The sequence below is a fragment of the Muntiacus reevesi genome, chromosome 13 (assembly GCF_963930625.1).
Source record: "Muntiacus reevesi chromosome 13, mMunRee1.1, whole genome shotgun sequence".
Taxonomy (NCBI): domain Eukaryota; kingdom Metazoa; phylum Chordata; class Mammalia; order Artiodactyla; family Cervidae; genus Muntiacus; species Muntiacus reevesi.
This window is the reverse complement of record NC_089261.1, coordinates 63,224,680-63,246,638: the sequence shown is the minus strand read 5'-3', so window position 1 is coordinate 63,246,638 and position 21,959 is coordinate 63,224,680. Positions and strand designations below refer to the sequence as shown.

Below are 21,959 nucleotides of genomic sequence, written 5' to 3'. Positions count from 1 at the left end.
AGCGTACTTTAAAATCAGGACTCAAATCTTGATTGGTAGATGTAGTATGAGGTTTGGAAACATTAGATTCTGAGCATATCATTTCGTAGCACAAACATAAATGATTCTTCATTTTCTGCTATTGAATACTATTTCACAGTTATTTTTCATTTTATATAAAACTTTTAATACTGAAATGAGCTCTCACTTTTTATTAAATGAGGAATTTACTCAGTGAGTACATAGTATCAGTTTACAGTGGTCACTGGTGAGAGTGGGTGACTCCAAATGGTTAAACAGCAGGAGAGTTTTCTGCTTTTAGTTAAAAACTGCTGTTTTCTATATGCCTTATTTACTACATGTTTAATTCTTAATGTTGTGTGCTGTGGGATTGGGCATGCAAAAGTCAGCAGAAAGAGTTCTGGTTTTTACATCTAGAGCTATTACTTGCTGTACAATAATAAAGGCACTATTTTATTGGGTTACTTGTAATTAACTTCAGCACTAGGCATTCATATAAATCATCCGTAATCTGTTTTCTTTAGATTTTTATTCTTTTAAACGGGTTTAATGTACTTGCTTTCTGTTATCTTTTTACATATGGATGGAGGTTGTAATTGCTTTTCGGAATTAGGCTGTCAGAAACCAACATATATGTGAATTCAAGGAATGATTGAGGCAAGCTAATGAATTTTATGTAACATTTTAGAGATTTGTTACTGAAGTATTCTCTAATAGTCTTTGTTTTGTTGCAGAATTCAATAAATAACTGTTCTCAAGTTAAAAAGTGTCTATACATTCAGAAAGTTAAAATGACAGCAACTATTAATTAGAAAGTATATTTATTCTGTTTTTCAAATCCTGAGACATGAAATTTCTTTGAACTCTTGACTGTCAATTAATTGAAATTCTTCTTTTAATTTAAAAAATTTGAATCTTCATATACTTTCTATAGTGTTATCTGCTAAATGCCATTTCATAGATGAGGTAGTAATTCATATAATTTGGTTTTTACAACTTTTTATGATTATTAGTTTTAAATGGAATGAAAATGAAAAAGAGGCAGCCTTTTTGAATAAAAAAAAATGAGGCGTCTAAAAAGAAACATATACATGGCTGAGTTTAAGTAGCTGTGTATGTTATTCAAAATTAATATTAGAAAAGAAAACTTTGTCTCTAAAAATACCTTCATTTTATAAAAGTTTACAATGATCTGTAGAAAGAATTTAGAGGTGTAAAGTAAATTTTATTCTCTCCCAGGTCACAAAAAACTTGATGATTCCTGTAAAAGGAATATTAGGTGTATTGGGGTGGGGGAAGGGGGGACATGAAGAAAGCTGTTTGTACTCATGTCCTGAAAGTCATGCTTTTAAAAAGAATTCAGTTGCTAAATACTTTTTATTGTAGCTGAGTCCATGATATAGTTTAAAAAACTTTGAAAAAATAAGTAGCTGTTTTATATAGCTTTCATGGACGTCTTTCATGTTTCCTCTCCAGCAGTCCATAATGAACGAACACTCCTTGTAATTTCAGTGCAGGCTTTGAGATTCCCTAAAGACTTGACTTCAGACCTCAAAGGGCAGCATTGCCACATGTCTGGAGAACTGCAGTTGCCAAACAGACTGACTGTGTACTAACGGGACACATTTATATAGCTGCTGCACGTGAAGCCCTGATACAAGCTTAATGATGATCATCTGTTGAGACCTTGTTGCTGGAGAGGGGTAGAGCAGCTTTGGCACCTTTATTGAAATCAAGCTTTCTTTACTGATTAGTGCACTGTCTTGATGATATTGATGCCAGGTTACAAGTTATTTGAAAGATACCTTTCAAATATCTTTCAAATAAGTGGACTGAACTTTCAAATAAGTGGACTGAAGTATATATGTTTTTCTGAAAAGCTTAGAAACATATTTTTACAGAAACTTGTAAATAAGTTAATTTTAAAGTATACTTAAACATCACAGCAGGGGATTATCGGTTTTTTGATAGACTGTGTACAAATAATTTAAACTATTCAGTAATCACAATTCTTTGCATGGTTATTTCCACTTTTTGGACTTTTAAACCCTTGCATTCTTTATTTTGTCAGTCCTATAAAAAGTTATGTTCTCACTGTTCAATTCCTTGCACATAGTAAATATTCAAAAGTATTTGTTAAATAAACAATTATAGAACTGAACCATTTGCTAACCTAACTTTAATAGAATTTCTCTTTCTTTTCTCTTTTTACCTTGTTGTTATCCATATATTTAACTTATAAGCTGAACCATAATACTTGTATAAACTTGATGTACAGTTTTATGTATGTTCACAAAAATCATCGAAAGCAAAGCTTTCCAAAAGACAGTATTTCACTTTGATATTTCACATACTGATTTGTTTTGCCCTTTAAAGAGACAGTGGAATAAAACCTGTTGTTTGCAATTATGCTATATTCTTTCCCGTTACGTGGTTCCTCACGTTTGTGTTGGATGTGCTGTTGAGAGAGTGCTGACACAAAGTGCAAACACTGTTGAAAAGTTCTTGATAGTTTACTTTGAGCACTTAAGATTACTATATCTTGACTATGAACTAGTTTTCTCTGGTTTTGACCTTTAGTCCTATGTATAATGTGGTTCTCAACTCTGTTAATACCTTCCCTTCCTCGTTTGAACTCTCCTCTGCGGCCTACTCCCTTGACTCCTAACAGTGTTTCTGACATCTACTTAGGTAATTGGATCTATATTCAGTGAATTTGGTTCACCTTACAAAGGCATAGGTAACTTTACTCTTTTAAAATATCAATACTAATATTTCACTGAAGAACACACCCTTTAGGTTCCGAGACCGACGTGTTGCCTACTGCACTAAGAAGGCACTGAGCACATGCCTTTAAAATTTTAATTTTTCTTAAGGAAAATGAAGTAATTGATACGAGTTTATTAGGTTTTGTTAACAAGTTATTCTTTCTTTTTTTAAGTTAAATTATATTTGGATCCTTAGGTCAATAGTTTAAAAAATATTTTATTGCCAATTAGCAATGAAGTTAATTTTATTTGATAGGATAAAAAATCCTAACTTTAAAAAAATAAAAATTCTTAATAGTTTCTGATGTATTTACATTTTCATAGTTTTGATTTCAGAATCTGTGAAACTTGAATGCTTGTTCTACTTTTTAGAGATTTAGTTTTGCACAGATACCTATTGTCCATTTAGAAAAAAGTGTATTTTTATTTTATGTTTATTTACTATTCTTCATTTAGAACATGTGATTTTTGAATATAAAGTTTATTTTTTTATCAAGGAAAATATGTTATTTCAAAAATCTAAGAATAGGATAATGCTGAAACTGAAACCAGCAGTCTCCTGCCTCAACTATTCTCTCTCTTGATTCCTACTTTCTGGAAGAAGCCATATTCAGATCTCTTAACTGTTGTCTCCTAGTTACTTTCATATTTCTGAATGATAGCTATTTCTAGATTTTTCTGTTTTTAAACATTATCTTAATGTCTTTTATGGAAGATGACTATTGAGTACTTATATTGCCCTCCGTTCCCCACTCATACACACTCTTGTTTGCAGTGCAGTTATATGATAGTATTCAGTTACAACCATCCCTAGCATTACCATTGTTGTGACAATGGAAATATCCATGCAGACCTACAAAAAATATACCATATTTACCCAACCACCTTGCCTCTTCTTCCTCCCTTCCACTTGTTTTTCTCTTTCTTTCTTCTGGAATTAATGATTTCCTACCTTTTTTGTTTCTTTAAAATCTTTGTAGCCACCACAGATTTATTTCTGAATTTTCCGCTGAAATCATATAACTTCTGCCACTGTAATGAACTCACTTGGTATCTCTTGGCTCAGTTCTTTTCCTTGGATATACATTGCCTGGAGTTCTCTGTTGTCCTGTTCTCATCTGGATTTGGTCACTCCTTAGTTCTGTAGAAAGCTGTCACCTGGAGGCTTCTTTTGTCATCAACCTAGAAGTATCCTCTTCTCCATCTTATGCTTTCATGTCTATATCCTATGACTCATAGTGGCCTTCTTTTTTGAAAGATACACTGATCGAACATTTATTGATCACTTATTCTATATGTGTTGGTCATTGTCCTAGCATCGGAATATAGGATAGAATAAAGAGAAAGGCAAAAATTAAATCGAAGTGGCAGTAGTATGCCATAGAAAAATTAAAGCAAAACTGGGTTGGAGGATGACAGTGGGCGTCTCTGTATTAACTTTGATGAGGCACATCCTTTGTAATTTCTTAAAAAAGAATAAATGTAGAATTTTTTAGAGCTTGCTTAGATGAAAATGTCTTTTTTTAAACCATTGTTGATGGCTTGTTGGGATATTAGTATTAGAGTCTGAAAGTTGTAATCATTCTTACAATTTTTTCTCTGTGAGCTTTTATTATTTTGAAAATTGTTTATTGGTACTGGTTGTACCTTGATGTGGGTGAATCTTTTAGAATCCACTGTCTCTGGTATTTTATATAAACTTTTTCAGTCTGCAAAAGTATATACTTGTGTTCGGAGAAAGTTTCTTGAAGTATTTCCATGGGAATGTTTTTACTGTATTCTCATATCTGTTTCTAGAACTACTTTTAGGTAGATGTTGAACTATCTGGATTATCTAATTTTCATATTGTTCTCTTCCTTTTTCCATCATTTTATCTTTTATTTTACTCTCCTGAGAGCCTTCTATCACACCTTCCAATAATTCTTTCAAAATTTTTATTTGAAATTATACTTTTAATTTCTAAGAGCATTTTCTTCTTTTCTGAGATTTCAGGGGAGTTGGAAAGGGAGAGCTGGTTAATTCTGTTCCAGCTTGACCAGGCCATGGGGTGTCCGGATACTTTGTGAAGCATTATTTGGAGAGTTTCTGAACGAGATTAACATGTAAAGTCAGTACACTGTGTGAAGCAGGTCGTGCTTCCTGATGTGAATCAGCCGCATTCAGTCTGTTGAAGGCCTGGCTGGAACCCAAGGCTGACCATACCCTGAGTAGAGAGAATTCTACTTGCTTAACTGCATTGGAACCGAGATAACACTTTTTCCTGCCTTTGTCGTCAAACTGACAAAAAGTGGCACGTTGTCACTTTTTGGATTTGGAACCTGTTGCCCTTGAGACTGGAACCACATCATTGGTTTTCTGGATTTTTAGGCTTTTTAACTTGGATTAGAACTACACGGTCATCTCTCCTGGGTTTCCTGCTTACTCATTTTCTCTGCAGATCATGGAACTCGTCAGCCTCCATGATCGTGTGAGCCCCTTTCTTAAATAAAATATGAATCTCTGTCCCGTTGGTTCTGCTTCTCTGGAGAACTCTTACTTAAAATAATTTATGTGTGTGTTTGGGCTGCATGGGACCTCTGCTGCTGTGTGGGCTTTTCTCCAGTTGCGGGCCGCTAGCAGGGGCCCCTGTCCAGGTGCAGCGTGCGGGCTTCTCACTGCGCTGGCTCTCTCCTGGAGCAGTCTCTGCGGCGTGCAGGCTTCAGTAGTTGTGGTGCATGGGCTCAGCAGTTGCAGTTCTGGGCTCTAGAGCAAAGGCTCGATAGTTGTGGCACACAGGGCTAGTTGCTCTGCAGTGTGTGGGATCATCCCGGACCAGGGATCAAACCCGTGTCCCCCACATTGGCAGGCAGATTCTTTACCACTGAGCCACCAGGCAAGCCAGAACTCCTGTTATTTTTTTTTTTCCCAAACAAAAAATTTTATCTATTGTGCAAAGACAGGGTTATCTGGCTCCCGAATGATCCTGGGCTTCAGTAAGAATCCGTTTTATAACTTCAGCTCCAGTTCTTCTTAGAGATTAGAAGAGCTCCCAGGGCCTGTGATCATGGGCACTGATGGCTTGGAGATCTCTCATACAGAGGCAGAGAGTAAATAAAAAAGTGCCCCTCTCTGTGGGAGAAGGAATCTATGTTCTGATCAAACATGTCTGTGCAGACACTAGATTGTCCAGCCTCACGAAACTGAGGGCAGGAGGAGAAGAGGACAACAGAGGATGAGATGGTTGGATGGCATCACCGACTCAACGGACATGAGACTGAGCAAGCTCCAGGAGACAGGGAAGGACAGGAGGCCCGGTGTGCTGCAGTCCGTGGAGTCACAGAGTCGGACATCACTGGGTGTCTGAACAGCAGTGTGAAATGGGGCAGTGGGGAGCCTGGGCAGGAGCACCCTTTACATTACTGGGGTTTCGCTCACATTACCGAAGGAACGGAGGAATCTTGAGGGTGGGGTGACAACACACATTTGACTATTGTTAAAATAAGAATCAACAACAATAAACAAGTTATTACCTCTAAAAAAAAAAAAAGTACCCCTGCCCTGATTTTTACAACCAAGTTTTTATCTTTCTGATGGTAGTAGTTGTACTTTTCCTCAGTCTGCCTCTTCCCACCCCATTAGTAATATTGTCTGTTATTAATAATTAGTTATTTTTCTCCCTGCTTGTCTCTTTGGTGTTTGCCTTTTGCATTTCTTTTTCTTGGGTATGGTCTTGATTCCTGTCTCCTGTACAATGATGAACCTCCATCCATAGTTCATCAGGCATTCTATCAGATCTAGTCCTTTAAATCTGTTTCTCAAAAAAAATAAATAAATAAATAAATAAATCTGTTTCTCACTTCCACTGTATAGTCATAAGGGATTTGATTTAGGTCATACCTGAATGTTCTAGTGGTTTTCTCCACTTTCTTCAAATTCAGTTTATTTAGCTATGTTGAATAATAGTGGCGAAAGTGTACACCCTTGTCTTTTTCCTGATCTTAGGGGGAATGCTTTCAGTTTTTCACATTTGAGAGTAATGTTTGCTGTAGGCTTATCATGTATGGCCTTTACTATGTTGAGATAGGTTCCTTCTATGCCTGCTTTCTTGAGAGTTTTTATCATAAATGGGTATTGAATTTTGTGAACGTGTTTTTCTGCAACTATTAAGATTAGCATATGGTTTTTATCTTTCCATTTGTTAATACGGTGTATCACGTTGATTGATTTACATATATTCAAGAATCCTTGCATCCTTGGAATAAACCCAGCTTGATCATGGTGTGTGAGCTTTTTGATGTGTTCCTGAATTTTGTTTGCTAAAATTTTGTTGGAGTTTTGCATCTATTTTCATCAGTGATATTGACCTGTGATTTTCATTTTTTGTGTTGTGTTTTGCTGAGGTCCAGCCCCAGCAGGATCCAGGATCCAGGGGTACCCTCAGGATGAACGGCATTGGCGAGTGAGAGAGAGAGAGAGAGAGAGAGAAAGACCAGACTGGGGTGTGCAGCAGAGTCTGGCGTCGCTTTATTTTTTACCGTAACTTTTATACCCCAAGTTAGTACATTTCTAAGGGGAGGTGAAAGATAAGCATTCAAAGTTTTGTTTAACATTACGTCAGTTTTGTCCTTCACGAAACCAGGGTGTTTTCTGCATACTTCTTTGTTCATGAGAGTCTTCTTTCATAGTGTATCTTTGTACATTATCTTCTGGCCTTGGGGCCTGTTAACATTTTATGACCTAGGTGAAGGCAAAGCTGTTTTCGTAGTCTATTCTTTATTGTTCTATTTTCCTTGAGTTTAGCAGAAAACAGAAAAGTTGCAGTCTCATGGTACAGCAGTTTGCAACATAGTAGAAATACAAACCTGTTAACCCAAATGTCAGCCTTTTTGCAAAAGTTCTCAGCTAAATTTATCTAAAAAGTTTACCACACAAAGACTGTGTGGCTCTGGTGAGGCAGCCTCTGTTTTAGCACTGTTGATTAAAATTAACAATTATCTTATTGTTTCCACACTAGGGCTAAACTCTTATTTTTCTAAATCCTTAACTATATTGACAATAGTTTTTACTGCACAACCTCAGCACAATAACAGCAATCAAACATTGATCCAATAACCACTTTTAGAATAATGTTTTTTGTGTTCTCTAATAGGACTTTCTCACCCCCCGAAGGGCTCTGTGCCCATTAGGGCATTTTGTGATCAGCTTCTTTATGCTGTTTATGATTAAGGTGTTGTGAGCAGTCATGTGCATTAGTACGTATTTGCCAAACAAGCCAGAGTGCCAGCAAAAGGGTTTTTACTTGAAACATTTCCTTCATCCCTGGCCCCTTCATAGGGAACCAGCATCCAGGAGATTTATTAATTAGGGTTCTGTGTTGGTCTTTATTTAGTGAAAGAGGAGCAGGAGAGCTCTCGGCAGGCAATGCAAAGATCCGCAACAGGACGAACAAGGACAACAGCAAGAGGGGGAGGATACAGGGTTGTGTAGAGGCCGGGGTCAACTTGAAGGGTCCCTTATAGCCTGAATAGCCTTGTGTTTCAGGTCTTCTCCTCATGACCTTGTCATGGGTGGGATCTCCCATAGTGGCTCCCAGCAGTGTTTGTCTGGTTTTGGTATCAGGGTAATGGTGGCCACATAGAATGAATTTGAAAGTGTTCCTTCCTCTGCAGTTTTTTGAAAGAATTTTAGAAGGATGGGCATTAGTTCTTCTCTAAATGTTTGATAGAATTCTCCTGTGAAGCCATCTGGTCCTGGGCTTTGCTTTTTGGGAGATTTTTTATCACAGCTTCAATTTCAGCGCTTGTGACTGGGTTGTTCATAATTTCTATTTCTTCCTGGTTCAGTCTTAAAGATTGAACTTTTCTAAGAATCTGTCCATTTCTTCTATTTCTTCCTGGTTCAGTCTTGCAGATTGAACTTTTCTAAGAATCTGTCCATTTCTTCAAAGGTTGTCTGCTTTGTTGCCATATAGTTGTTCATTATAGTCTCTTGTAATTCTTTGTATTTCTGCATTGTCTGTTGTAGCCTCTGCTGTTTCATTTCTAATTTTGTTGATTTGATTCTTTTTTTTTCTTGATGAGTCTGGCTAAAGGTTTGTCAATTTTTTTTTTTTGTATTCTCAAGGAACCAGCTTTTAGTTTTATTAATCTTTACTGTTGTTTCTTTCATTTCCATTTCATTTATTTCTCCTTGGATCTTTATGATTTCTTTCCTTTATACTAATTTTTGAATTTTTTTGTTCTCCTTTTTCCAGTTGTTTTAGGTATAAAGTTAGGTTGTTTAATCGATGTTTTTCTTGTTTTTGAGGTAGGATTGTATTGCTATAAAATTGCCTCTTAGAACTGCTTTTGCTGCATCCCATAGGATGCTCATGTTTTGATCTCTGGTCTTGATCTCTGATCAGGAATGAAGATTCCACAAGTGGTTTATTATGGCATTTAGTGAGACTAAAACAAATATCCAGCAACGAGAAGCCAAAGACGAACCCCAGACAAATGGCAGCTATAAAATCAGGCAAATAATAATTAAAATAATAGACTATACACATGCATATATATATTTATATATACATATACACCCTCAAGCAAAGTCAAAACAGTCCAACAAAAATACAGTAGATTGACCTGGCAAACAAAGGAAATAAAAAATTTTATTTCCCAGTTAAGAACAAAACTAAGTTAAGCACAAACTGGAAAACAAAACTAAACCACGGTGCCAAATGGGGGAATAAAGCAATGAAAACTAACAAATATGTTAAGAGGAAAGGAAAGAAAGAATAGATACACAAAGTTCAACAGAGGTAGATGAGGAAGATTTATATACATTAAATGTTAACAGCAAGGGGAAAGGAACAGCAGGAAAGGCAAACAAAGGGATAAATGTAGAAAAAATATAATAGGTTTAAAAAAATTAAAAATTAAAATTATAGAAAAGAGAAAAGAAAAAAAGACTAAAGAAAAAAGGGAAAACTCCACAGAGCTGCAGTATCCTAATGTAGAGGCAGAGGTTTATAACAACCATCAAAAGTGTGACTGAATATACACATATACATATATACTCATAAGCAAAATCAAAACAGTCCAACAAAAATTAAGTATAATAGATTGACCTAGCAAATGAGGGAAACCAAAAATTGTATGTACCAAAACAAAACTAATTGAAGCACAAGCTGGAAAACAAAACTAAAGCAAGGTGCCAATTGAGGAATAAAGCAATGAAAATAAAGCTAACAAATATGTTGAGAGGAAAGGAGAGAAAGAAACTAAAGAAAGAATATACATGCAAAGTTAAATAGAGGTAGATAAAGAAGGTTTATATATGGTAAAGATTAACTGGAAGTGGAAAAGAATTGTAGAAAAAAAAGAAAAAAAGAATTGTAGAAAAAGCAAACAAAAGAATAAATACAAAAAATAATAATAGGTTAAAAAAATTAAAGACTAAAAAAGAGAGGGAAAAAAACGAGGAAAACTCTACAGAACTGCAAAAGCCCAATGTAGAGGTAGAAGTTTATGACAACAATAAAAAATGTGACTGAGGAAAATAAAAATCGCAAAAGCTTAATTGGATTTCTTAGTGCCAATGAAATTGACAACTGCAACAGAGCGGGGGGCGGAGGGAAGAAAAAAAATCCAAAGTATCTACAGAACAAGTTAAAAAATAAGAATCACAATTTTTTTTTTTCGAGTCAGTGCTGTCAGCGTCCTTTCCCTCGCTGGAAGTCACAGTCCACCTCCCCTCCCTGGGATGTCCTCCAGCACTGTGCTGCCCTCTGGACCTGCTGTGGGGCAGCTCAGATTCTAATCTGGTCCTGCTCCTGTGTGTTCTTGCCTCCAGTGCCCACAGCTATCAGAGCTAGTGCCTTTTCTTTTGTGGGAGCTCTCAATTTGCCTTTTTTGTTTTCCATAGACACCGTCTGCTTAGTTGACCACATGGATTTAATCTGCAGCTTGTGCCCCGGTGTGGAGGTTTGGGTCTTCTTCCTTAGCCACACTGCCCCTGGGTTTCAGTTGTGGTTTTATTTCCAGCTCTGCATGTGGGGAGCTCCTGAGGCTGCCCTGGAGGACTTGGGTTTGCCCCAGTGAGGGTCAGGTGTGGAGGTGGTGCAGCTGCTTGGGGTCGCAGGGGTTCTGGCAGCACCAGGTACTGAGGGGGGGTTGGTGGCTTGGTAGCAGGAAAGATAGTGCTCTAGAAGGGGATGGCAACCGGTATTGGCCATTGTGCTCCAGTGTTCTTGCCTGGAGAAAACCCGTTCTCTGGCAGAGAAGCCTGGCAGGCCACAGTCTACAGGGTGGCAAAGAGTCGGACACGACCAAAGCGACCCTGCGCGCATAGACGCGAGACTTTTTTTGCCTGTGGCCGCTCTGCCCCAGTGAGAGTTGAGCGTGAAGGTGGCACAGCTGGTTGGCTTTTGGGGACCCTGGCGGCGCCAAGTGGGCAGGGACGGACTGCTTCCGCCTCAGGAGCTATGGCCCTATCAGAGGCTTTTTTTGAGTGTCTTGTAGCTGGCGATCAGAAGGCCTCTTTGGCCAGTCTTTCTCTGTAGCTCTACTGGTTCAGGCACTTAGAGGGCTCCCTTCCCTGGGGTCCTTCTCTGTTGTTCAGCTTGTCAGGCACTTAGAGGGGCATCCCTGGCTGGGGTCCTGCTCTGAAGATTGGCGCGTCAGGCACTTAGAGGGGCCCCCTGGCTGGGGTCCTGCTCTGGAGTTCAGCGCCTCAGGCATTTGATGGACCAGCCCCTCTGTTGTTCAGCTGCCCATGCTGGCGTGTTGGGGGAGAGAGGCTATGGTGATGGCGCCACCCCCTAGCGTGACTCAGCAGTATGCCTTGCTTCCATGGCTGCCGGGCTTTCCTCCACCAGCATTTCCCACCACAATCTCCCCCCTCACATCCCCTCAATCCGTCTCTCCACAGTCAGCAGCAGCCCTCACCCTGGGATCACTCCACAATCCCTAAACTCCAGCTCCCAGCTGCTGCGCCTTCCAGAGGACCCTCGTCCCTGTCCGGAGTATGCATGGCTGCAGCAAGGACTGTCTGATTCTCATTCCATTTAGGCGGCCCCAGGTCAGCTGTTTCCCTCTCAGCCTTAAATGCTTCTCCTCTGACTCAGACAATTACTCTGATGTGGGGATCGGACCCCTGCTTCAGTTCCCCCACCCGCTGAGGGTAGGTCCAATCCTGCTAACACTCCTGTTTTTCCCCCTAGTTCCTTCCTCCTATCGGGTTTTGCGTGGGTCCATATGTTCTTTTCCACTGGTCAGGTCCTCCTGTCTGCTCTCAGCTGCTGTTCTGCGTGCACTTCTGTGTCTGAAGGTGTGTTCCTGAAGTATCCGTGGAGAGAGAGGTACTCCACATCTGCCTACTCCTCCGCTGTCTTGTTCCCTCTCTGCTGCTTCTCATTATTGTTGTCCCCTCTTTTCTGTCTTTGCCCTTTTTCTTTTCCTATGTTTAACCAAAGTCACTCATTTTATACCTTTTTTTTTTTATTAAGAGTAAAAGATAGTTGAGTGATTTTCTAGCCCACCAGAATAAAAAATTTGATACTACATTTAATGTCGATGGTTTGACCCAAAAAGATGGCATCATGGAATGTATGTAGTTGATCTTATTGATCTGTGGTCTGGTTTTATTTGCTTTAGAACATGGTAATGTTTGGGAATTAGTTTTAGAATTTAGGCAATTTCATGTGCTGTATTCAAGAAACTAAAATATATTGTAGGAGGTTCTCAGATTTATAGGAAGCTGTTAAGTTCACTGTAAGGAATTTAGTTATGTTAAATATTACAAATTATAGCACATTTATTGGTACCCTTTCCTTATTTATTTGTTAATGTTAGGGAGTCACAGAAGTAGTTTAGCTAATGGAGTCTTTTATCCCCCATCCCAAGTTTGGTAGACTTTTACCACCGAAAACACATGTTTGAGAATTGGTGTAACTCTGTTTAATAGATTTCACTAATACATATTATCCTGTTGTTGTTGTTGTATGACTAAGAGCATTACTAAGCTAAGAGTATATTTTAGTAAAAATTGACTAGTCACCAGTTGTGGCCCTGGGAAGTGATAGCCAATTAAATACAGCTTAGATCAGGTATGAGATTATTGACTCCGTTGTTGTGTTTTGAGTCCTTCCTCTCCAAAGTGCTGAAATGTGTTTTAAAATTACTTAGTTGCATTAGTGGTTGGATTTGAGGCTTTTAACATGTTTTTCATCAATACCTCTGGGAGAAGAATAACCAAGACCTTTAAATGTACGGTGCATTTTGCATCACTATGTAATTATAAATATTATGATGAAATATTGAAATGATCATGAAAGACGATAACCATTAAGCTTTTCTTTCAGCTGTTAAAGCTCACTAAAAAGTTATATTGAGCTGTGGTTCGTGAAATTGTTTTGACTAACACCTTCTTTAATAATTATCTCAGAAGTGGAGAAAAATGCTTTAGGAGAGCATGGATCTTCGTTTCAGTTTTCAGATTGTTGATGGTGTTTTAATACGGAGAAAACTTGTTGGCTTTGACTAACACCTGGGTTTATTTATTTTTTTTTTAATTTCCTTTCTCATGGGCTGCAGGTTTTTTTTTTACCTGGGTTATGAGTTCCTATCAGTATGTATTTATGTACCTGGTGTGTCATAGTTTATTGTTAGATAATTTATAATTAGGAGTGGATTATAAGCAAATTAAAATTCTGATATCTTTGAGAATTGTGAGATTTTTATAACTACTCAAAGTGTAGATAAGAATTTGTATTTTCACTTGATTTCTCATTTTGTCTAAATTTTTTCAGTTGCTGGAAAAGTTTTATTCCATGTGAATAGATAGCCTTTCCTACAAGTAAACTAGTATGAGTTTATAGGTGATGTTTGGGAAAACACGAATCCAAATGTATTAGCAGTCATAAATATGTTTCTGAACTTTTGTAAGAAAAATTGGACTCTTCCAGTTCTATGTATATCCTCATGTCCAATTTTTTTTTTTTTAATTTAAAAGGAAAAAAATAGTGGGACATACTTAATTTGAGATCATAATTTTTTAAATGATAATTTTTTATGGTTATACTAACTTTAACTAGTTTTCTATCAGACCTAAACCATACTGTTTGAAATCTTTGTGACATTCGAATGAGACACTTTCTGCTTTTACATTATAAGTAAAAGTCGATCTGTATTACATAAGTGTAAATAAAACGATGGTTACCTGTATACTGAAAATTTGAATCTCTTCACTGTTGCCTGTTTTTTTCATGTGTAGTTGGAGTTTTGTATGACTTACAAAAATCCCCACTTGTTGCGGTTTTAAATCAGACAAAATGGATTTGAGGAAAGTGATGGATACTTTTAAAAAAAAAAGGTCTGGTCTAGAGAATTATATATGGGGTAATCTCTTGCCTTTCTTCCTAATTCCTTTTTTCCTAGTAATAAGAGTAGCTATTTTCTTTTCAGTATATTTAGTTACCTTTGTGAAATTTTTCTCTCAAGTAAATGATGTGCAGGAAAATGCAGTTAATTTAAGGTTTTACCTCCGTATACTCCGGTGCTGTGTGAGATTTTCACGTGGCTTGATGCGAGGGCTCTGTTGGGTGTAAGAGCTGAGGAGTGGGCATGTGCTTCTGTTCTTGACAGGAGCGTCCCTTGAGGTGTTACCGTCCCTTCTGATTCCCTGCTGTCTGTCAGCAAACGTCACAGCCGTTTCCCTCATCCCCTCAAAGCCTCAACTACCTGTACATCATTCTGTAATTTTCTGAGTTCTGCGAGGGCATGAGTTACTCTGAGGCTGTTTTAAGTCGTCTACCGCTTGATCTGTCTGTCTGCTCTTCCCGTGCGTTACTGGGTTTAGGGCAACTCCTCGAGGGTTGGTATCTCCCAGCGCTCAGGCTCGGAGGTGAGGTGTGGATTTCTGGGCCAGGGTCAAAAACTTTACCTGCAGTTTCTGCTTTTTTCTCTCTTCTCCCTATTTCTGAGAAGAGTGGAGGGCCTGACACTTCTTCTCTCAGAGATTTATTTCTTCTTGGGGTTTGGTTGCTTTCCTTTGTAGTAACTGTTTACTTCATTTTGCTGGAAAGAAAAGGATTTTAAGTTAGATGGGTATTCTGTTTATCCTTCACTTGATTTACCTCAGTGAAAGAAATATAATTTATTTTGTTGTTTCAGTTGGCTGGCAGTTGTGAATTTTAAAAGTATATATTGTGGACTTATGAGCCACTAATTTGTAGGTGTTTGTAAGTTGTTGAATCATAGAATCATATAGCTTCAAGAATTTTTTAAAGACGTTATCAAGGACCTAAAGATGTAGAGTGATCTTTCTGTGGACATAGCCTGTTAATAGTTGATTTGAGAACATAAATCTCATGACTTCTTGTTCCTTAAGAACACATTACATTTCCTGCTCTTTCCTCAACAACACACTGCTTTATCTTCTTTCTTAGTCTTAGTCCATTACTGTCCTCAAATATCTAAATGCCTTTATATCTACTTCTTATTCTGCTGTATATATTCAGTTGGTATGCTCTTGCTTACACTATTCACGAAGTAGAACTCTGTAACAGAATTATGGCAAACAGCCATTTCAGTTCTGAGAGGAAGCTCAGGTTTTTCAAAACTTAAAGTAATACAAAATTGGGGATAAAAATGAGAAAGTAGATGAGAAAGGATGACGTTTAGAAAAATTAGAATTTGGCATAATATAGGATATGAAATTACATAGCGTTAAAAACTCTAAAAGGTGTTAGATTCAGAAAATGTGAACACTGTTCATGGTAACAGTGCTAAGGTCCCAGGCTATCTTTTGTTTTGGCCTTTATAAAAGAACAAAAAAAGATTAGTTGAGTAATATTATGTAGGTGGACTATAAGGCTCCTTAGTTTTAAGAAACATAAGAATTATATGTGTCTGGTTGCTTTTAAAAAACATGTACACATTCATGCATGCATTGGTATTTCTCAAGTCTAGCTGTATGTATTTCAGTTGATGTGGCCCCAGTTTTATTGGATTGATGCTTATTTTATATCTGTTTTGAGATAAGTGTTAAACTTTTTTTTCCCTACATACTCTATTGGTTGATTTCTTTCTATAGCTTTTTAATGGGTGACTTACTCATAAAGAATATTTAATATATTTACACCATCATTTGCTAATTCATAGGCTAGTGACTTTTGGTTTTCCATTTTAAAAGTGGTCTAGCCAAATTCATTGATTTTTCTTATCTCTTTCTCAATCTTTAGTCATCAAATTTTGTAGGACATGTGCTGTTTATTAAGTTTATGGAGCTACTTAATTCCATCTTCCTCTCTTTTGTTTCTTAAGGAAACAAAACCAAAACCTTTGTCCTTGGTCGTCTTTGCTGCCTTCTTTCAAACTATTTCAGTTAAATTACTGGGATATACTGGTATAGAACTAAAAGGGCAAGATATATATAGGTAGACTCATTTAGTTTATCTAGAATCTAACTGTTGCTGAATTGTTTTGTTTCCATTTTAATGTCAACTATTTATGTGTTCATGGGCTGCTAGGTAGAGAGCATGTTTAACAAAACTTTTCCACGAAGAGCCAAAGTATGTAATTGATATGGGTGATGTTTTCTGTAATTGTTGTTTTAAAGAAATAACCTACTAAGTGAAATTTGTTCAGCTATTGTCTACTATTTTTTTAGGAGTGGCAGAATTCTATTCAGAAGAATGCAGGCCTTGCTTTTATTGAACTTGTCAATGAAGGAAGGTAATCTATTTTATATCCATTTATATTTTACTTTAGAATCTTGTTCTTTTTTGCTATTTGAACTGATATTTTTGGTATTGATTTTACAGACAGTAATATAGTGAGTTAGATATTAATTATTATAAATACATAAGTATTTAATCATTTTATTGTTATCTTCATGGTTATGTGCTTAATGGTAAAGTCTGTTCTTTATTTTTCAATAAGTAAGGCTGAGTTTGGCAAAAGTAAACTGATGATTCTATTTGCAGATATGGAGAAAACAAATATTTTTCAATCTTTCTCAAATTCCATTATATTTTAGAGCAATAATAAGACTAACATGTCTATATTATCTCATGTCATGGCCTGGGTATAATGGAAGAAGAATTCAGGGAAAGAAAATCCAGTAATAAGAAACATGAAGTACAGATATAAAAAGAAAGATGCAAGTGTGAAAAGAGATTTAAGAAAGTGAGAAAATTAAGAGGTAAAAATGAGGAAACAATGAGTGCACTACTTTATGTCTATTTTGTGGCATCTGATTTTGGATTATATAGTCCATGAAATTCTCCAGGCCAGAGTACTGGAGTGGGTAACCATTCCCTTCTCCAGGGAATCTTCCCAACCCAGAGATTGAACCCAGGTCTCCTGCATTGTAGGCTAATTCTTTACCAACTGAGCCACCGGGGAAGCCCGGTTTTGGATTAGTTGAACTAAAGACCCAGAGTATAGATTAAAAGGTATGATTGACTGCTATTGGAAATGGCATTCAGAACATAGTTACTGTTTAAGAATGTTTCCTTATAGTGTTCTGGCTAATATGGAGAAACAGACACCATCACTTACAGGAAAATTTTGAAGCAGTAGCTAGTAATTCAGCCTCTGTCTCGTTAATGTTATAAAAAAGGGAACTGTTCCTCTCTTGGTAAGTGGGCTGAGGTGACCTCTAAAAATGGTGCACTACTCACTCGACCCAGAAAACCCCACAGAATCACGCAAATCAAGAGGTTCAAATCTTCATGTTCACTTTAAGAACGCTCGTGAGACTGTCCAGGCCATGAAGGGTGTGCACATCCAGACAGCCAGCAAGCATCTGACGGAGGTCACTTTGCAGAAGCAGAGTGAGCCATCCCACCCCTGCAGCGGTGGAGTTGGCAGGTGTACACAGGCCGGACGGTGGGGCTGGACGCAGGGTCGGTGGCTCAGAAGTCTGCTGAACTTTTATTGCATGTGCTCAAAAATGCAGAGTAATGCTGAGCTTAAGGGCTTAGATGTAGATTCTCTGGTCATTGAGCACATTCAGGTGAACACAGCCCTCAAGATGCTGCTCAGGGTTACAGAGCTCATGGTCGGATCAACCCCTGCATGAGCTCTCCTTGCCACACGGAGATGATCCTTACTGAAAAGGAACAGATTGTTCCTAAACCAGAAGAGGAGGTTGCACGGAAGAAAAAGATATCCCAGATGAAACTGAAGAAACAGAAACTTATGGCCTGGGAAGAAATGTCACAAAGATAAATGCAAGTAAAAGTAAAGAATGGACTTCCCTGGTTGCTCAGATGGTAAAAGCATCTGTCTACAGTGTTGGAGACCTGGGTTCAATCCCTGGGTCAGGAAGATTCCCTGGAGAAGGCAATGGCAACCCACTCCAGTACTCTTGCCTGGAAAATCCCATGGACGGAGGAGCCTGGTAGGCTACAGTCCATGGGATCACGAAGAGTTGGTCCCGACTGAGCAGCTCCACTTTCTTTTTCAAAATTAAAAAAAAAAAGGAACTGTTTATTTTATATTAAATGCTACTAAGATTATTCCGCTTATCAAATAATTATAGGTACTCACAGATTAGTACTGAATACAGATAAATAAACCTGCAACCAAGTGCTAAATTCTGTGCTAGAAGGTAGGAATGAGAATGAAGGGAAAGACTTCACAATTTAGTATTGCAGAGTTAAGTAAAACCTCCCTAGGGAAACATGATTCCTGAAATGTATTTTCAAGGATGAGTTGTGTTAGTAAAATAGACTTTGAAAAAGTGGGGGTTATGGGTAAGTTGGAGAAGACATATGTGTGAAAAGCATTCTTAATAGAGGGAATATAATATCTGAAGATGCTGTGATGTGGGATGCTGTGTGGGTGTGTGAATTGTGAGTTGTATGTGAATTGGTCATCTGGATCATAAAAGATCTAATGTGGGGTGTTTGAGCTTTCTTATATAAACAAAGGCAGTGGGAAGCTTTGAAAGATTTTTAGAAAAGAAGTATGGTTGTAATATTTGGATTTTGAAAAAATAACTAGCAGTGATCTTAGGACGGGTTGAAGGAGAGGAGGCCTGATTGAAATGAGGAACAATAACAAAATTATTACAGTGATCTATGTGAGAAGCAGAACTAATCGTAGTTTGGAATCTGGCAAGTGTTGGGAAATCAATAATATTTCTCAATGAGTGAATGACTAATTTAGTCTCACTTTCAGCAAAAATTTCAAAGTGCTTACTCACCAAGAAAAAAGCTCTTTGGCTGAATTTCAGCACTGAGGTATTAGATGTGTTTATAGTGTATATATATAAAAAGAGACTGTGAGTGCTGTTGATCGAATATGTATTTGCTCTACTTAATGCAAAACACTGATTAACACCAGTTTTTTTTTTTTTTTAAAGAAAACTTGTTATAAAAGTCAATTTTGTTTAAGTTCTACTAAGTGTAAATGCCCTCAATTATGCAAGTTACTGTTACATTTAATAGATAAGCCAGAATAGCCTTGTGATTAATAGTATTAGCTTTGAAGTTAACTTTGGGTTTAAGTGACAGCTTTGATATTTGGGAAGTACTGTTACTTCTGTGAGCCTCTGTTTCCTCATCTATTCATTCAGCCAGTATATATGCACTGACTTTGTATCATAATTGTCCTTGATTCTTGGGATACAACAATAAACAAAGCAGCCAAAGATTCTTTTTTTTCGGGGGGGGGGGTCTTACTTTCGAACAGTCACCGAAAAGCTATAAACAATAAACAAAATAAGTAATGGTTTATATAATACATGAAAGGTGGTAGGTTCTTTGGAAAAAGATAATGTTAAGCAAGTTGAAGGAAATTTTTAAAGGAAATATTAAGGGTTTAGTTTGTAGTTTAAAGATTGATTATATTATAGGTCATCCAGAAAGTGACATCTGTGTGAGCCCCGTTTGAAGGAAGTGAAGGAGTTAATCATAGGGGCATGTAGGGAAAAGCAGTGGCAGTAGAAGAGGTAAACTGTAGGAGCATTGTGAATATACTTTGAAGATAGAGTCAGTAGGATATTTCAGTACTAATGCATCAGATGTGGGTTGAGAGAGAAAACTAGGAGTCCAGTATTGCTCTTAACATTTTTGGCCTCTGCAGCTGAAAAGGTGGTGTTTCTGTCAATCAGGATGGTAAAATTTGTTAATAAAGCAGTTATTGGGGGACATCAAGAGTTCAGTTTTGAGGATTTAATCAAATCTTTGATGGTCTAATACTGGTTTTTAGATCTTGAGTAGACATCAAGGAGGGCTTCCCAGGTGACTCTAGTGGTAAAGCCCTGCTGCCAGTGCAGGAGCCTTAAGAGACCCGGGTTCAATCCCTGGGTTGGGGATTATCCCCTGGAGAAGGTAATGGCAACCCACTCCAGTGTTCTTGCCTGGAGAATCCCATGGACAGAGGAGCCTGGCGGGCTACAGTCCATGGGGTTGCAAAGTGTTGGACACGACTGAATTGACTGAGCCTGCACACAGACATCCAGGTAGAGATGTTAAGTGTCAAGTGAAAGCCACTCCGTTGTGTCCAGCTCTTTGTGACCCCATGGACCGCAGCCCACCAGGCTCCTCTGTCCATGGAATTCTCCAGGCAAGAGCACTGGAGTGGGTTGCCATTCCTTCTCCAGGGGAGAGATACTAAATAGACAGTTGCTAATTATTTCTCCAGATTAGAGACCTAAATTTGGGTGTCATAAGCATATAGATGATATTTAATGTCTTGAGACGACTAGATCAAATCATTAAGGTGGTAAGGTGATGACAGATTTTACCATAGGCTCAGAAGTTGCTAGTGATTTTGACAGGAGTAGTTTTGGGAGAGTGGAAAAAAGCCTCTTTGCAGTGAATTTAGAAAAGAGAATGAGAGAAGAGGAGTTATTAGAATATGTATAAACAGTTCTTTAGAGGAATTTTGTTACAGAGGGGAGAAAAAAATGGAGTGGGAGGGAATAGAGTCAAAGGAAATAGGGTTTTCGAAAAATGAGAGCAAGAGAACAGTTTTGTGGTAAAAAGTGGGGAAATCAATGTAGAAGAGATAGGTGAGAATTTCTGGAATGATTTTTAAAAGTAGGTTAGAGAGTGGGTGAATTTGTATACAAAATGGTGGGTCATTTATCGTAATATGGTAAGATGTTTCATGTAGTTGTAGAGTCTGGAAGGTAAATATGGAAGTAGAATGAGAGGCTTAAATGGGTTTAGGTTTTGTCAAGTGAATATGGGTGAGCAAGACAAGGGAGTTAAACTTTTATGCAAGAGAGTGATTATGATCATTGGCCACAGGATAGTAATTGTTAAGCTAGGGCTGGAGAGTGACTATAAAGAAAAAGATTGGATGGATAGATTGGAACTCTAAGGACTGTTAGAGAGGTGATAGTAGAATGACTGAGCTCTGAACATGAGAGGTAGTAGTGAAGAGATGGGGGCAAGTAGACCAAGGCCATTCCGCTATTGGAAATGATGTGCTGTGGCATATGACCATGCCGTAAATGGCTGAGGTAGGGTGGAAGACAAGATTGCAGGAGGAGAGGCAGTTCGGGGAATTGTCAGACGAGGATCTTGGTGAGCTTTAAATCTTACGTTTGTAGACCGTGTCACTTACCGTCCCTCATCAGTGGTGCCTGTATATCAGTTCAGTCACTCAGTCGTGTCCGACTCTTTGAGACCCCATGGACTGCAGCACGCCAGGCTTCCCTGTCCATCACCAACTCCTGGAGCTTGCTCAGACTCAAGTCTGTCGAGTCAGTGATGCCATCTAACCATCTCATCCTCTGTTGTCCCTTTCTCCATACTCCAAATGTCTCCTGTTTATTTCTCATTGATTTTAGATTTTGCGTCACTGTCACTTTCTCTAACACTGTTCTTATACTAACTCCTGGTGCTTCTACCCACATTGTAGCATGTATCAGAATTTTGTTCTTTTGTGTTGATTAATGGTATTCTGTTACATGGGTATACCACATTTTGCTTATCCCTTCAGTTAGTCAGTGAACATTTGGATTACTTTCTGTTTTGACTGTTACAAATAACACTTCTCTGTGAGTTTGTGTTCGAGGCTTTGTGTGGACATGCGCTTTCGTTTTTCTTGGGTAGATACCTGGGAGTACAGTTGGTAAGTGGAATGGGAAGTCTGTGTAATTTTTTAAGTAACTGCTAGGCTGTTTTCCTAGCTAGCCTGGTGGGTATCTTACTCTGGTTTTTGTTTGCATTCCCCTAATGGCTAATGCTGTTGAGTGTTTTTTCAAGT

The 21,959-nt window shown here is 37.9% G+C and overlaps 1 protein-coding gene across 3 annotated transcripts in view; it reads left to right on the top strand.

Moving 5' to 3' along the window:
• Positions 1–21,959, top strand: part of LRBA (LPS responsive beige-like anchor protein) — a 719,345-nt gene that overhangs the window by 220,337 nt on the left and 477,049 nt on the right. For all 3 annotated transcript variants that reach the window (XM_065905003.1, XM_065905001.1, XM_065905002.1), the window contains exon 35: positions 16,399–16,463. In XM_065905003.1, coding sequence (XP_065761075.1) covers positions 16,399–16,463 — 65 coding nt within the window. The remainder of the gene's footprint in view (positions 1–16,398; positions 16,464–21,959) is intronic.